General features: G+C 33.6%; 1 protein-coding gene across 1 annotated transcript in view; it reads right to left on the minus strand.

Annotated features, from left to right (window-relative positions):
- The window catches only part of LOC144450381 (death-associated protein kinase 1-like), a 34,721-nt gene extending 19,093 nt beyond the window's left edge, over positions 1-15,628 (minus strand). The window contains exon 1 of the mRNA XM_078140983.1: positions 15,507-15,628. Within this exon, the coding sequence (XP_077997109.1) occupies positions 15,507-15,524 (18 nt within the window). The 5' untranslated portion in view covers positions 15,525-15,628. The remainder of the gene's footprint in view (positions 1-15,506) is intronic.
- Positions 15,629-16,287: the final 659 nt, after the last annotated feature.

The following is a 16,287-nucleotide window of genomic DNA, read 5'->3' on the forward strand; positions in this document are numbered from 1 at the left end:
ATGTATGCTGACGACTCAGGTATTTATGTTATTTGCAATAGGCCTGACGAAGTTGTAGCTGATGTAGAGGCATGCATCGACGATATTCGTAGCTGGATGATGTCCAATATGTTGGTACTCAATGATGATAAAACTGAGGTTGTTCATTTCTCCTCACGCCTAGAATCAGATGTATCAGTGCTAACTAGCCTTAAGATTGGTAGGATTGATATCACTCCATCCTCTTCAGTTCAGAATCTAGGCGTGATTGTCAATAGCGATGGCTCCATGTCTAATTAAATCGGTCAGATATGTAGAAATGGTTATTTCGCGTTGCACATAATTGGATCGATTCGTCGTTTGGGACAAAACAACTACAGAAAATATAATCGACGCATTTGTAACGTCCCGCCTTGATTACTGTAATAGTCTCTTGTATGGAATAACTAAAATTTAAATTAACTGTTTACAGACTCTTCAAAATGCCGCTACGCGTCTTGTCAGATCAGCCGAGAAGCTGCGTTTAATTCAACTGTGTGGCAACTTTAACAAACATACCGACAAAGAGCCTTCTCAGTTTGCCCACCTTCTTTGTGGAATGCACGACCATTTGATATTTGTAGCGCTAAGACTGTTCACATGTCCAAAAGTGGATTGAAGACGCATCTTTTTAGACATTATTTAATTTGATGATTTCAAGTTGAGTTGCTAGGTTTCGCTGCAGGACAGTTGACTCTCTATTTTAATGTGATTTGTTTTAATCCACTGGGTGTCTTCTGAAATTGTTATCGAAAGAACTTTTAAACGACGAGGAATTTTAAAGTCATTTGTGGCCTTTCTTCTCTGACATTTTATTGTACATTTGTGTTAAATTATGTGGAATATAAAGCATTCTTAACTACTGAAGATCATGACTGTGTGAATGAGATGGTCTGGTTGATTTTGTTGTACATTTGAAGTATTGTTCTGTTGGTAATTCAACTTTTCCAGTTTGTGCTTTATATGCCATGGTTAGCCTGGGAAACTTTTACCTGTTTTCTAATAGTTCCCATTGAAGCTCCCTTAGCATTGCTGTACCACTGTCAGTTTTGGTGTAGCGTTGAAGAACATAGCAGGCCTGTCTGTCTTTGAGTCATTTCAATGTCATGTTTGTCAGTAGTTGTATGCGGGTCACAGGTACAACAAGCATAATTTCTAGGATGGGACGGACAAATGTCAAATATGACAAGTACATTATTTTGATGTCTTTTGGTGCGGATTTTAAGTTCCAGCGTATAAATTCTAATGTTCTGTTGGCATATAGCTACTATGCCGTTAATGTCATTTGATAGTTCAATTCCCAAATACGGATAATGTTTTACAGTTTCAAAGGGCATTCTCTTTGATATGATAGACGTGTATACGGTTTGTGTTTTAGGATGCTGTGTATTAATTATGTAAAATTTAGATGAATTAAATTTATGTTCCACTTGTCAGTCCAAGAGACGAGAGAATGTAGATCTTTTGCAGCTGAAAAGGGTCGTTCAGATAGTTGATTTGCCTGTTTAAACGGCAGTCATCTGCAGATTATCAAAGATTTGTATCTTTGGAAATATTCGCAGATCTCATTTAGATAGAAAAGGAAGAGAAAAGGTCCTAATACGGTACCGTGTGAAACACACAGGTCAACTACAATTGGTGTTGAAAGTTCTCCATCAACATCAACACGTTGTTGTCTGTTGTTATCGCATGGTTAGAAAGGATTCCATCTACTTCACACTTTTACCACGAATTCCGTAATAATGCAATTTGTGTTGGGGTTGGTGTGGAATGACATTGAATGCTACCGGGTGGATGTCATCTTAGTCGGTATGTGGTCACTCATAATTTGTAGATCTGTTTTTAAAAAGATCCATGCGTCATTCGATGTAAGGTTCAGGTTTTGTTCCTTTTATTTATTTATTTATTTATTTATTTATTTATTTATTTATTTATTTATTTATTTATTTATTTATTTATTTATTTACTTTCTTCATAAATCTATCTTGTTAACTCCATCCCTCATTTTGTAGAGATCAGCTTTATGGAATTCGTAAATTTTCCTTTGTTTTCTGCAGTTGAATTTTGCTTTAAGATCATGAGTGCAGTTGGAATATCGTAATATCGTAGTCAATTATGCCTGGTATTACTTGGCATCTATTTACGAGTTCAGGGTTTGATGTGAACAGTAAGTCTAAGATTTTAACGCTTCGAGTTGGTTTATTTACCGTTTATTTTAGTAAAATGTTAGCTGCTATTTGAAGTAGCTTGTTACACAGACCAGTTGTACGACTTCCTTGATGAATTGACTGTGTTTCCCATATGATGTCACCAAGGTTAAAGTCACCACCTAGTAGGACATTACAAGATTGTTTTGCCATCTAGTAGGACATTACAAGATTGTTTTGCCATCTACTAGGACATTACAAGATTGTTTTGCCATCTACTAGGACATTACAAGATTGTTTTGTCATCTAGTAGGACATTACAAGATTGTTTTGCCATCTAGTAGGACATTACAAGATTGTTTTGTACCAGTTAGGTTTGACATAGCAGTTTCCAGTTGGTCCACTTTATCGATCTTGGTGTCTGGTGGTTTATAAAAGCAACCAACAAGGAAAGGTTTTAAACCAGCTATTTTAATTTCAACCCGCTATCAGTTTTGTTGATTTCCGGTTACGATCATGGATTTGTATGTCGTGATAAAGATGCCACCTCCATGTATTGTCCTGTCTTTCCTGAAGACATTGTAATCAGGGTAAAATATTTAACTTGTTTGTATAGAACTGTCAATTTTAGATTCCGTCCCCCATATGATGATATCAGTCTCTATTGATTCTGCCATAGCTGAAAAATCTGCAGTTTACATTTGATGCTGTTACAATTGACCATGGCTATAATTCAACAAAGACATGTGACCCTCTGGCCATAAGATTTATTAAAACTGCCTCGTGGTTAGAGTAAGAGTAGCTTTTCAGCAGAACAAAGATTTGGTGTTGAAACATAAAATTTATACTATTCTACAGATTAAAAATGGCAAAGTAAAAAAAAAAGGAAAGACATAACAGCACGCATAGAAGGAAAAATCAGCACTATATATAAAAACATACCCATTATAGAAAACAACCAGTTAAGATCAACCACTTCCTATAAAACCGACCAGTAAATTGTATTACTTGAAATGTTGTCTTAAAATATGTCTTTAAAACTAAGTTTTAAAATGTCAATAGTCTTTCTTATTTCAAATGGAAGCCAATTCAACAGAGAGGGTGCTCGCACTTGAAAAGCCATCTGACCCTAAGATCTATTGAAATTGCCATGTGGTTGGACTATGAGTAGCTTTTCAGCAAAACAAAGATTTGGTGTTGAAACATATATACTAATTAAATCTGACAGGTATAATGGTGACACATGGTTGATTATTTTGATAGTGATCAGTAGGATTTTGAAATTAATCCTGACCTCAACTGGAAGCCAATGTGAGTCAATGAGTACAGGAGTAATATGGTCAACACTACGTGTATTGACGAGACAGGATGCAGCATTCTAAAGTGATTGCACACAATATACCTGGTATTTTGAAATTCCATACAATAGACCATTGCTGTAATCGAGCCAGGAAGTCACAAATATATGTATTAATTTCTCTGTACAGGCTTTGTCTAACAGTTTGCGAATGTTTCCATTCTTGTATGATGAAAAGTAAACATTTTTGCAAATATACGCTACGATACCATATATTTTATTACCCGACCAAAAAGAGAACAGAAAAATGACATCACAAATGTAAATACAATGAAGCAAACAATCAGATCGGATAACAGGAGTCAGAAAATAGCAATGCTAATCGTGTCTGACGCCTGGAAACAGTAAATAATGGTATAAGTTTAGGGTGTAAATAAATATACAAAATGTAGTTCTACCCTCGTTCCCCTTCCCCCCCCCCCCATATCTGTGCGTGACAAAATACAATGAAGGCATATATTATATTAAAACTTTATACTGTTAGAAGGTATTCTCTTTCAATAAATCTTTATATAATGTTATATAATGCTATGAATCACTGTTTTCTCGGTTCGTTTCTGGTGACCTGATTTATTGAATTCAATGTGTTTGCACCTGTGTATGTCATTGATTGTTTACCATAATATGTTTCAACAGAAGGTACACATAAATTATCCTGGTATTTTTGTATTGTAGTCATAGTTTAACAAATTAAAGTATTCATTAATATGGTGTGGCAAATATTTGTGCAGCAAACAAAGGTACTGACCAAACATCTATGCATCTTATATACATAGAGAATCTAGCTAATTATGACATCCTCTAATGGAGCTGTATACAATGTGAATAGCATAGGACCTACAACTGATCATTGTGGGACACCGTACTTTAAATGTGACATAGAAAATGTTGCAGACATCACTTTGACATGTTGATGGCGATTGGGAATGTATGATATAAACCAGGCCAGTGACACCAAAACGAAATTCCAGTCTATTTAACAAAATGTTATGGTCGATTTGACCACGGCTGCTGATAGATCCATGACATGATAAGACTGACAGCCTTCTTATTATTTCAATCAGCAGCTCATTGTTGCTGGGCACCGAGCCCATTCCGAAGCGTCGAGACCTTGGTTTCGAAGTACTCTAGAAATTTGTATAGAATATTCTTGACAGGGATGTCACATGTATTGGTTTTTAATGCCTGGGTACTAGATAACTCAGAAACGGTGTTGTATAGCTTTTTGTTGTCTGCTTCCTCTCTTCAAGTCCAGTGATAGGTTGATTTCGGTTTATCGCACAGATGAAAGTATGCAAGTCTTTTGGTTAGAAAAAAATAGCGATCAATTTCAAATTGCGAAATACGCCATTTGGGTTCAAACTTACGCATATCTTTCCTCAACACTATGAATTCGTCGCAAAACCACAAGGCCAACACTTTAGAGTGCAGAATGTCAGTGATCTTTCACGTGAATCAGGGTCTTCAAAACAAAAATCCAAGTCAATTACAAACAGAAGATGACAATACACCAGTGCAGCTGTTTCTAAGAGTTGAGAATTCAGAAGTCGGTGGTTAAGTTGTTGATTTATTTTTTGTACATTTTTGGAGGACGATAGATCGCAATAACAAGCAGAGACTGACTTGGTGATCGGAAAGTTATATCTAGTGACTCAATAACTGAAAAGGTTTCCGATGGCTCGAAGATTCGAACGGGTTAATATAGCTCCTTAACCATCCATTCAAATAGAACAACAATACTGATGGACAGTATAGTCACTGATCTACAGAAGGAAATCAATGATCGCAGGATCGGCGTCACTCTTTAGCCATGTTTCTGTAATGTTGAAAATATTTAGATTTTCGACAAACAGTTTTGACGCGAGAGCAGCAATCTTCCCATTGACAGAACAGGCATTTAACAGGGTAGTATTCAAATGTAATTTCTGGAAACAAGTTGAGATCCTTGGGATTTTCAGTAAATACAGTCATGTTGTCTTTCTTTTAAGGGTGTAATCACAGTTTACATAGCATTAACTCACTATAAATTACTTCATTAACAATTTGAATTTGCTGCAGTGTCCAACCCAGCACCTGTTATATATGAAGCTGAATGACTTCGAAGTTCGCTGACTGCTAATAATTGTTTGATCGAAAATATTGGTTTGTGATGTTTGTGTCCAGCTATTCAACCACGCAGTTTTAAAAAAAGAATTGAGGGGCTGTCTTGTACTTGCATAGCATATAATTCGTTCTGTTAGCCACACCCCCAAGACACTGAAGTACATGTAGGTTGAATGGCAAAGACAGGGAGGCTGTGTTGATTCTGGTGCCACAACACATATACTCAGAAGGGCTCTGTGAAATTACTAATTCAGCAAAGGACTAAAACCCTGCTACAGTTCACAGGCCGGTTCTAGGTATCGCAATAAAACAATCAGTAGAAATACACATGTGCAGCTTAAAGTCTTTTTAAAACTGGGAGCACGCTCAACAGGTAGGCAGCCGATCAACAGCGCCATCTACGGCATCTTCCTTTGTTGTTCCATACCGGCCAATTCATATGACAATGTTTATTCTTATGACATGAGACTTTCAATATATTAATATTTCTGTTTGGATATTAGGGGTAAATATTGCGATGTACTTTAGCTGACCTCACTTTAAAAAAAAAAATTATTCAATTTTGATTCCACTTGTGTGGGTGGTTTTTATCATTTCTTATTCTTGTAAAACAATCATGTGTACAAGAACTTTGCATTTCCCAATAATACAATTCATTTTTAGAATAAACTTATGATTATTTGGTTTCCATGGACTTAGTAAGAATTTAAACCCCTTTCAAGTTTCGTCATTCAATTTATGGTAGTATTTTCAGTAAAATGTAACATTTGAATTTGATATTTCATAGCCTTCTTGACATAGCTAATCGTTTGTCTCGCATCTATGTAAATTCATGTTATACCAGGCAAACCGTTAAATTGAAATTTTAGTCAGTACTTAAAATGTCTGATTGCGGGACAAATCAGAGCTCAATTACAATGTCGATATTTTTCTGATTCAATTCTTACAATATTATTATTATTAACAGAGAAGACAGGTAAATTAAAGAAACTAAACACTCCTTTTAACACTAATATGGTTTGAAAGTATCATTTCAGTCTATCACATGTTTGTGTAAATTTACGACACTGATGATGACAGGAGTAAATAAAAGAATGATGTGAAAGATATTGGCAGTTTAGTTTGGTGACAAGAATGGTGAAGGGAATGGGAATCACATAATATCTTCATGTCCTAGTGAACCTTCAATATAAGTAAACTCAGCTTATAATACCAAAGTGTATGAGAAAATTGTGTTTCTTCAAGTTCTAATAAGTTGACTTGATATCAGTACGGTGTATGAGAACAATAGGTACACATCAGTATACACCGGTATCAGTAATATCGGACTGACATTTGTATCATTCTTGGTTAGATGCATAAAGATCATTATACCATAAGGTTGATATTTCATGCAAGATGTGGTGGCTAATATTTATTGTCTTGATTTTTCCGTTACGTAATAGCAACACAGAAATGTGAGTTACCTTTGGTGATATTAAAGGGTATATTGGACAGTAGCCTATATGTAATTTGTTAATTCAAAGCCTTGTCAAATACATGTTACTTGCAATGGGAGAGATTGGGAAAATGATATACGTTGTTTATGCTAATTATTCAAATTAGTAATTTATATAGACCTTTTGATGTACTTTACATGTAAGGGGGGTTTGATGATGATTACAAACATGCTAAATTCATTTCCTACTGTAATGTAAATGAAAGGAAATATAGCCTGCAAATATTTGTATTAAATTTGAATATGCTGATTATACTTTTACATAATATACATATTAATATGCTGATTATACTTTTACATAATATACATATTAATTATGCTGATTATACTTTTACATAATATACATATTAATTATGCTGATTATACTTTTACATAATATACATATTAATTATGCTGATTATATTTTTACATAATATACATATTAATATGCTGATTATACTTGTACATAATATACGTATTAATTATGCTGATTATACTTTTACATAATATACATATTAATTATGCTGATTATACTTGTACATAATATACATATTAATTATGCTGATTATACTTTTACATAATTTACATATTAATATGCTGATTATACTTTTACATAATATACATATTAATTATGCTGATTATACTTTTACATAATTTACATATTAATTATGCTGATGAGTAAACACATATCACTCATTAGTTTTTTGATGACGATAAAAAATTATAAAGGTAGTTTTCTATTCCAATCCTTAAACTGATAGAAGTATAACATGCCTTGATGTTTTTGAAATGATTCATATCTATACATTTCTTGTTATTCATATGAATTAAACTACTAAAACACACCAACTGAGTTATTAAGCAAGTGAAAATGATGTAGTAGATGTATAATAATATAATCATCAAAAGATGGTCCTAGTATGCTTTATCAGCCTTAGATTTATCCATAGACATATTACATATATCTTTGTTACCACCCTTAGACCTACATTTGTATCCATAGACATGCTACATGCCAGGTTTATTTAGCGAAAACAGCATTTTATGAATATGATATTTCCGCTAGTTATGGTATTCACTAGAAAAACCTCACTTTTAATATGTTCCATCACTTGGACTTTTCTTGACTTTTGATATGTTGTTCAGCTTAAAGTTCTGAGTAAGATGCATTAAAAATTTATTTGGCAATTATGTCCGGGTCAAACCTTATTCTGACTGGACTAAACTCTCAAGTATAGATGTGATATCATCGTTACCAGGGAGGACAAGATAATTGAACTAGAGGAACTTGATGAGGTGATATTATTAAAAGGCAACCTAAATGGTATTAAAGGAATATCTCAATGAGGAAAAAAACTCATCTTCAAAATAGAAACAACTACGACCGGCCTCATAGCAAATACATGGTCACGATACCAAATGCGAAGGGCATCCCGAGAAACTGTGTCGGATCAACAGCAAATATAACAAGTCTGCGTCAGTGGCATTCAAACAACATACCACTCCACAACAACGCTTTAATCTCACACAAGGAAAATACAACATCTGAACATTGAACCTGGGTGATAAAATAAGGTATCGTCTAATGACTATCATCAAATGTATATAGGAGAATCAGGACGACAATTGAAAACAGGGATCGAGGAACATCACAAATATTGGAGGGACAATACTATAGCATTCGCTAACAATTTTCCCAAAATACAATAGCAAACAACATCAAATGCAACCATCTCAAAATCAACAAAGACAGGGATGTTGAACTTTTGACATCTACAATCAGTTGATCATACCGCCACCTAGTGGTCAGTTGTTACTATGGAATTTGTCATTATGATGAAGATCGGCGGCCAAGAAAGATACAAATCATTGACCTTCTTGTGTGTCATACCCTGTGCAAGTATTTTTGATCTACTAAGTTGATAACCAGTTTTGGTCAATCCAGTTTAGAATTTTGTATCGCACTTTCAATATATTATGGTGGCTCACAAATAACAAGACCAAACAAAAATTAATAACACAAAAACTTTAATTTTCAACACAAAAACTTACAAAATTTCATCAAAACTTTAATTTCGACAACAAAACATTCCTTTCCATACACGCATTTTAATTTGAAACTGTGAAACTGTGAACATGCAAACTCAATAGGGAAACACCACAAAGTAAATCTGTGGACACACAAACTTAATTTAAAAAATAACACAAAAAATCAACCTTGGAACACAACAATCTCAATTTGAAAACAACACGAACTTAACCTGTGGTAGCACAAAATTCAATTTGAAAACAACATATACTTAATCTGTGGACGTGTAAAAACTAAACAATGGCAATGACAAAACATAAAAACCCACGGCAAATTAAAAACCAACGGAAGAAGTAGAATCTGGTGGCGAAAATGCAACATGTACAATTGGCGTCACATGGGTGTTTATTATTGGTGCACAACGGTTGTCTGAATTTTCTTTAATATCAAGATAAAGAATACAGTTTGGTGAGGGTGAACAAATGTGATGGTCATGAAAAATGATAATTGTTAGTTAAGTCATGTTGTCCTTCCAGGTTTCAATTAAGCTGATGTGATAGACTCTATCACAAAATGAGACACACAAATGCTTCTATTAAACATCTAAAATGCTAACACATCGTCTGGCTAAACTTACATGTTTTATAATATATGCATGCATAAAATCCATTTCATTCCACCCACCCACCCATCCATCCATCCATACATAATATTGCATGCATGCAAGCATATGCCCTTGAATGAATGAATGAATGAATTAATTAATTAATTAATTAATAAATAAATAAAATAAATAAATAAATAAATAAATAAATAAATAAATAAATAAATAAATAAATAAATAAATAAATAAATAAATAAATAAATAAATAAATAAATAAAATAAATAAATAAATAAATAAATAAATAAATAAATACAATGGAATTTTATGAGCACCCATCCTTCCTTTGAAATAAAAACAATATAAACAAACTAAAAGATACTTAAGTCTAAGATATTTATTGGACAGTGTATCTTGCATCTCTAAAAAATGAAATATGTACAACTCTTGAATCCAAACATCCTATCGCCTGACATTAATACAAATAAAAGAAAGGTTAAAATTCATTCCTTACTATGTTGATACTTGCCATTGGTGAACCTTATATAACATCATTTTATGAGCCCTACTCTAAATGTAATATAAAGGTAAAGGTTGTAAAGGTTAATGTCACTCAAGGAAATAAATATATTGTTATCAACTAGTTACTGGCAAATTACTTTATGATTTCATGTCATATAAATATATCTATTCAACTAATACACATGTGTGTCTGCTAAGTCTAATAATGCTACATGCAGATCAATTCATGAATATTCAGTGTTAAAGTAATACATATGTATGTAATCCAAGTCCCATAATGCAACACCGTGGACCACTATAGTTTGTTTTGTAGTTACTTGGTAATCTACAAAATCTATGTGATGTGAAATTATGAGTTGACTCTCCAGACCCCAAAGTTTATGAAAGCCACCTTATATCAATACTGTATTGTAAATTTGTATCCAGTCAGACAATGGGTCTATAAACAGTACTATAACAATATTTAAAAAATCATAAAACTACAGAAATTAGATAACTTTAAAAATTTAAATAACATTTTAAAAAGAACAATAAAGAAAGTGGTGTCGAAGCACAACTTTGTTATTTTTACCAACAGCCTCAGGCTTTGTTGACTAAGTTGTTTTCATACATCCTCACACACTTTACTGAGCCTCTAGCAAGACTGAACCTGTAGTTCATTCCTACTAACAAATCTATAAAGGTGAATTCTATCATAACTAGATATGCACATATCAAGTACTGTATTAAAACTGTCACTTAACAAGTCTTTTATATCCAGCTCAACAAACATACACTAGAAACAGTGTTGTGTATTATTTCATGATTTCTCAACCTGAAATTGATATCACATCATTCTGTAATAAATTATCAATTACAGAAGAACAAGTCATCCATAATGTATGTATGTATGTATGTATGTATGTATGTATGTATGTATGTATGTATGTATGTATCATGTATGTATGTATGTATGTATGTATGTATGTATGTATGTATGTATGTGTGTATATATGTATGTATGTATGTATGTATGTATGTATGTATGTATGTATGTATCATGTATGTATGTATGTATGTATGTATGTATGTATGTATGTATGTATGTATGTATGTATGTATGTATGTGTTGTGTACCTGTATGTACATTTTTATGCCAACAATTGCACAATTCGTAGGACTGCACTGTGCTTGTCAACTGTGCTAGCTTGTACTATATGGTGGTGCCATCGAATCTATATGTGTATGTGTATCATTTCATCCATGCAGGACTCTGTGTAATATGATGCTTGTAATGAGTAGTGACTCATATGTAAATTTAATTCAGAAAAGTTGCCACAGGGTTTCTCACCAATTCTTTGCACTACACAGTCAATGGTATTAGTCAGTTCTCATACAGATTAATGGTGGTTACAAACTATTTTAATGTATTTAAAAGTAAAATATTCTGAGAAGATTTTGAACTTAAGTTTTAAGAATTGCTTTTTATCCAACATTGAACTATGGATCTCTGCCCATAATGAAGACTAAGTTCAATGTCATGATCAGAGACATGCAACTAGGAAATTGGTTTTTGGTAAAGTCCTTACTAATTTTTCACATACCAGAAATGTAGTTGTAAGCAAATAATATGATTAGCAGAAGGAATTTCATCATTATTTAGATACTACATATACCAAGGCAAGTGCTACTCAAGTTGGTGTAAATACCAATAAATTTGAAATGTCAACAAACTTTGAAAAAAAAACAATTATTGATGTGATTCCTGCATAAAAAAATGTTGTGAATTAACAAACTGTAAGGGCTGCATCATGAATATACTGTGACCGTGATAAAGTATAAAAGGAGATGATGCACCATATATAGTGATATGTACATGTTTATGCATACTATACTTTGTCTTTCTGTTAATACTACATGTTTCCATACAAATGACTTAATTAATTGGAAGTATATTTGCAACACATATAATTGATAGCAGTAATTAAAGGACAATCAAAATGGTGTCACATGGCCTCAAAGCGAAATGAATGTGGTGTGAAATCATGAAATGACTCTCCAGAACCAAACATTCACGAAAATACAATTATTTCCTGGAGTGGGGGTTCCTCTTAAAGGGTGCATGTTGGTTACCAGAATGACTCACAACAGTGACAAATGTTCAGAGACTTGAGAAAGTTTATAAAGGTAGTCTCTAAGGACTTCATTGATAGACAAGCTCTAGTCTGTGTACAGTTTTCTCTCTTTATTTCAAATAACATTTTAACGTAATTGTTTTCTTTTGTGTGAAATAGCGACCTGAGTGGTGAGTGATTGTGAACAGTTGGGCAAACAGTAAGATCTGAACTAGTATGTAAGGAAAATATTTTTACCAGATTTAAATTGAATGCCTTCCGTAAGGGTAATCTTGCAATTTATGCAAGAAATTTAGCTCTACATCTTTGACTTTTCAAGTCCCAGTGAACGTTAGTTGTCAAAAATGATGTTCAAATAACCGCTTCCTATTCTTAACACAGGAAAGCTTGCTATCCTTGACTTCAGTCTGCTTTCGCGAACCCCTATATACCTGGGATATGTACACCCGTTTCCATGGCAATTAATAAACGAAATTCAAACCCTCATAACATTGCTACTATGCATCAGAAAGTTTACATAATTCGTGATAAGCACCTAAATACTTTAATACAGTGAAGAGATACGGTATATTATTGCCCTACTTCATCCCTGGATAAAGTATATACATTCCTGTTTCTAACGAGATTGACAGACGCACCATCTGCTGCAAATCAAGTTTCTACTTCCAACTTTCATCAACTTTGTCACATATAGTTTTTTGTCACACTAACACCACCATTGGCATGTACGTGTTGAACTTCCTTCTGTTCTGCTAAATTAACCTTAAGTTTACAAGTAGGTTTGTCTACTCATCGCATGTAGACGAGTTCGCACTCCTGCATAGCTCTATCAGTGTCGCCGTCAATCAAATTAGAAAAATATTTAGCTTCGTTTCTGATATCGTTATCTAAGGCATTCCTGATTCGTCCAGCAATTGTTCTGATCATCTCCGGGCATTTGTGAATGTTATCATAGGTTGGCTTTAATACCGACGCCATTTTTTTCTGAGCAGTAGCAATAACTCGGAAATAGTGAAAATGTCAGTTCTTGTTTGGCTATCAGATAGGCAATATTTATCTTTATTTTTATTTCTGCTATTCTGTTATCACCATTCAAGTACTAGGATCTACAAGTGTATTACCACAAAAGTGGAAACGGTGGTCAAAGTTTTCGAAATGCTATCGAAGGTCAAATATATGTACTATGTGTTTCTGTATATCTCCGCGTATTTGCCACATCGTGCTGTAGTGAAGTAAGAACACACTCGTCTAACTTCTTTCGAAAACTTCGTTCGAATGCACGCCAATCTCAAATATTTTAGTGCCTCAAGGTCGCCAGCAATGTAGTTATCGCAAATTTATCGTTTCAAATTAATTTTTCCTCAGTGTATCTTTTGTGTAACTGTACACGTGCAGTCTCTAGCTGTAGTTGTCTATTCAACACTATATTAGGGGAGAACCATTTGACTTCTGGGGAGGGGGGTTTGGAGAAGTTTGGAAAAAATAATTTGTCGGCAGGTGAAGGAGAAAAAAAAAATTTGATCCCATAATGGCTTGAGAAAAAAATCTGGGAATTTGATTATCTCATTTTTGTCTCATTTATTGTCAATATTTTGAGCAAGCCCTATGGGTTTTTTCCAGCATTTTTTATATGGGGTTGCTTTCAATTACTGTCAATTAGCACTTTGTCTGTCATGTGCAAAAATCAGTTTCAACAAACATGTCAAAATGCATTTACAGCAAAAGCTCTCCAATTCCAATGATTATATGCAGTATCACAACACAGAAAAATATATCATATTCATCAGCTCTTTTCATCACACAGTTTTTATTAATGTGCTTTACTGATATTCTATACGGTATTGCATGTTTCAAATTTCCCTTTCCACTTTAATGAAAATATTTTGTTTAATATGACCATCCTTCCATTGTTCGTAAGTGATATCTAACTATTTTATGTAAACTGATTTTGGTACATAGTATAGAAGACAAATATGGATGCAACATTTTATGTATTAAAAACATTGTCAGTGTAGCCAATGTAGAATGTCAATGATAAAGAGTCACTTGAGAGGAACATGAAACAAATGGAGTGGTTAAGAAGTATCAAAAACTCTGTAAAACATGCTTGTAAAATTCCTCTCCAATTGAGATGACTATAACTTTACAACATAAACTCTAAGGCATGCTAAATACTTTCTAGAAATGATAAGTTGAACACCAGCTGCTAAATGTTTAACAAATAATACTAACTATCATAGAGAAAATCGAAAAATAAACTTTTTATACTAAACTTTGCATAAATATTAGTATTAATAAACATGCATAAAATACTGTGACATGAATCAACTTTTAGCAGAAGCATGGACTGTAAACTGCTACTTATTGATACTTACACACAACAAGTTAGTTGTGAATCAGTGACATGTAGGTATAGTTATGAACAGCACGTTAGAAATTGGTAATCGGAAAAAAATGGCATTGTTTTCACATATGGAAAAAATAATTTGATGCAGGACTGACCATTTTTTTTGCTGCTATACCCACCCGGATACAATTGTTTGTATTTGTAAACCAATATAATTCTTTTTAATGTTTTATCTGGAACGAATTTCTCTGATTAGGACGGTTTGTATGGTAATGATGAGAACAAAATATTGTCACAGGTACTATATTTTGGGTGATAATAAGTTAACGAAAATAGTATAAATGAAATTCAAGTGACCATTTAATATTTTACAAACTTTAACATACTTTCTATAGTTTAATATAGTTTAAGTTAAATTCGTCCAATGCTAATTTACAGTACAAGTAATTCAGAGGTGAACTTTTAAAACCCCTCTCTATATAGATTGCTGTATGCTGGCACAAACGTTTCGTCTGACCTTTGATACGTTTGCAGTTAATATCTTTAGTGTGAACATACGCAGGGTGTGACATTTCAATGAGTTTAACGGCAACTGTGGCGGAACTTCTGCTTTTAAAACCACTGTTGAGACTTTAACATGATGACTTCATTGAACTGGACTGTATCCGTGTCGTCAAAGTGTCCTAAAAATATAAATATTTAGTGATAAAAGAAATGTAGTACAAATTGGATTCCATTGACAAAAAGAAAAGTCATGCATTCGTAAACTCGAACAAGTCATAATACTCACCGAAAGTGTGTTTTCCATTACCGATCTGTATTGTTGTCGTCCTTTCGTTTTTTGGGCGCCGAGTATTCAAGTTCCACTTTTTATGTTGTCACTGCTATATGGTCTGGATTTTGAAGAATGGATCCCCTTCCTCCATTGGCGCGGTTTGAAAATATGTCTTCCGACGTCACGTTTCTCGCCATGAGAACATGCTCTCATCTTTCCAATGCCACATACTGCTATTCATGTAATTCCTATCTGAAAATCTCGCGTCACTTAACTCATCATTTTACTCCCATTATTGACATTGAGAACGCTCTATTGTACAAAGGGAACACTGTATATGTCTTATTTCGCTACTAAGTTGTAATTGATCCTGTCACGTGAGATATTGTACGATCACAGTTAAAGATGGAACAGTACTTGTTGGCCCGTACTTAGTTTTGTGTGGATGTGGTATAAGCGAAAGTCTGTTTATGTTAATGCGCCAAAGGTTAAAACCGATTCTTCATTATCTGATTGAATAACACTCCAATGCCACTGTTTCTGGCTGTTATGCTAATAATAATACATCATATACGGGTATCATTTTAAATTTAACTAACGGAAATTATTTATTTAAAGGGTTTAATGCACATAAAAAATACTGTGGTACAAAACAAGAAATACTGCATACCTGCATGCAAATGATATGCAAATTACGGTTGAAGTTTGGTCGTCTTTATACTGTGAGTCTTTACTGCGCAGGTAAAACAGCGTTCTAATCTAGCGAGTACGCGCTCGCTTTGCTCACTGTACCAAC

This window comes from Glandiceps talaboti, chromosome 19 (genome assembly GCF_964340395.1).
Source record: "Glandiceps talaboti chromosome 19, keGlaTala1.1, whole genome shotgun sequence".
Lineage (NCBI taxonomy): Eukaryota > Metazoa > Hemichordata > Enteropneusta > Spengelidae > Glandiceps > Glandiceps talaboti.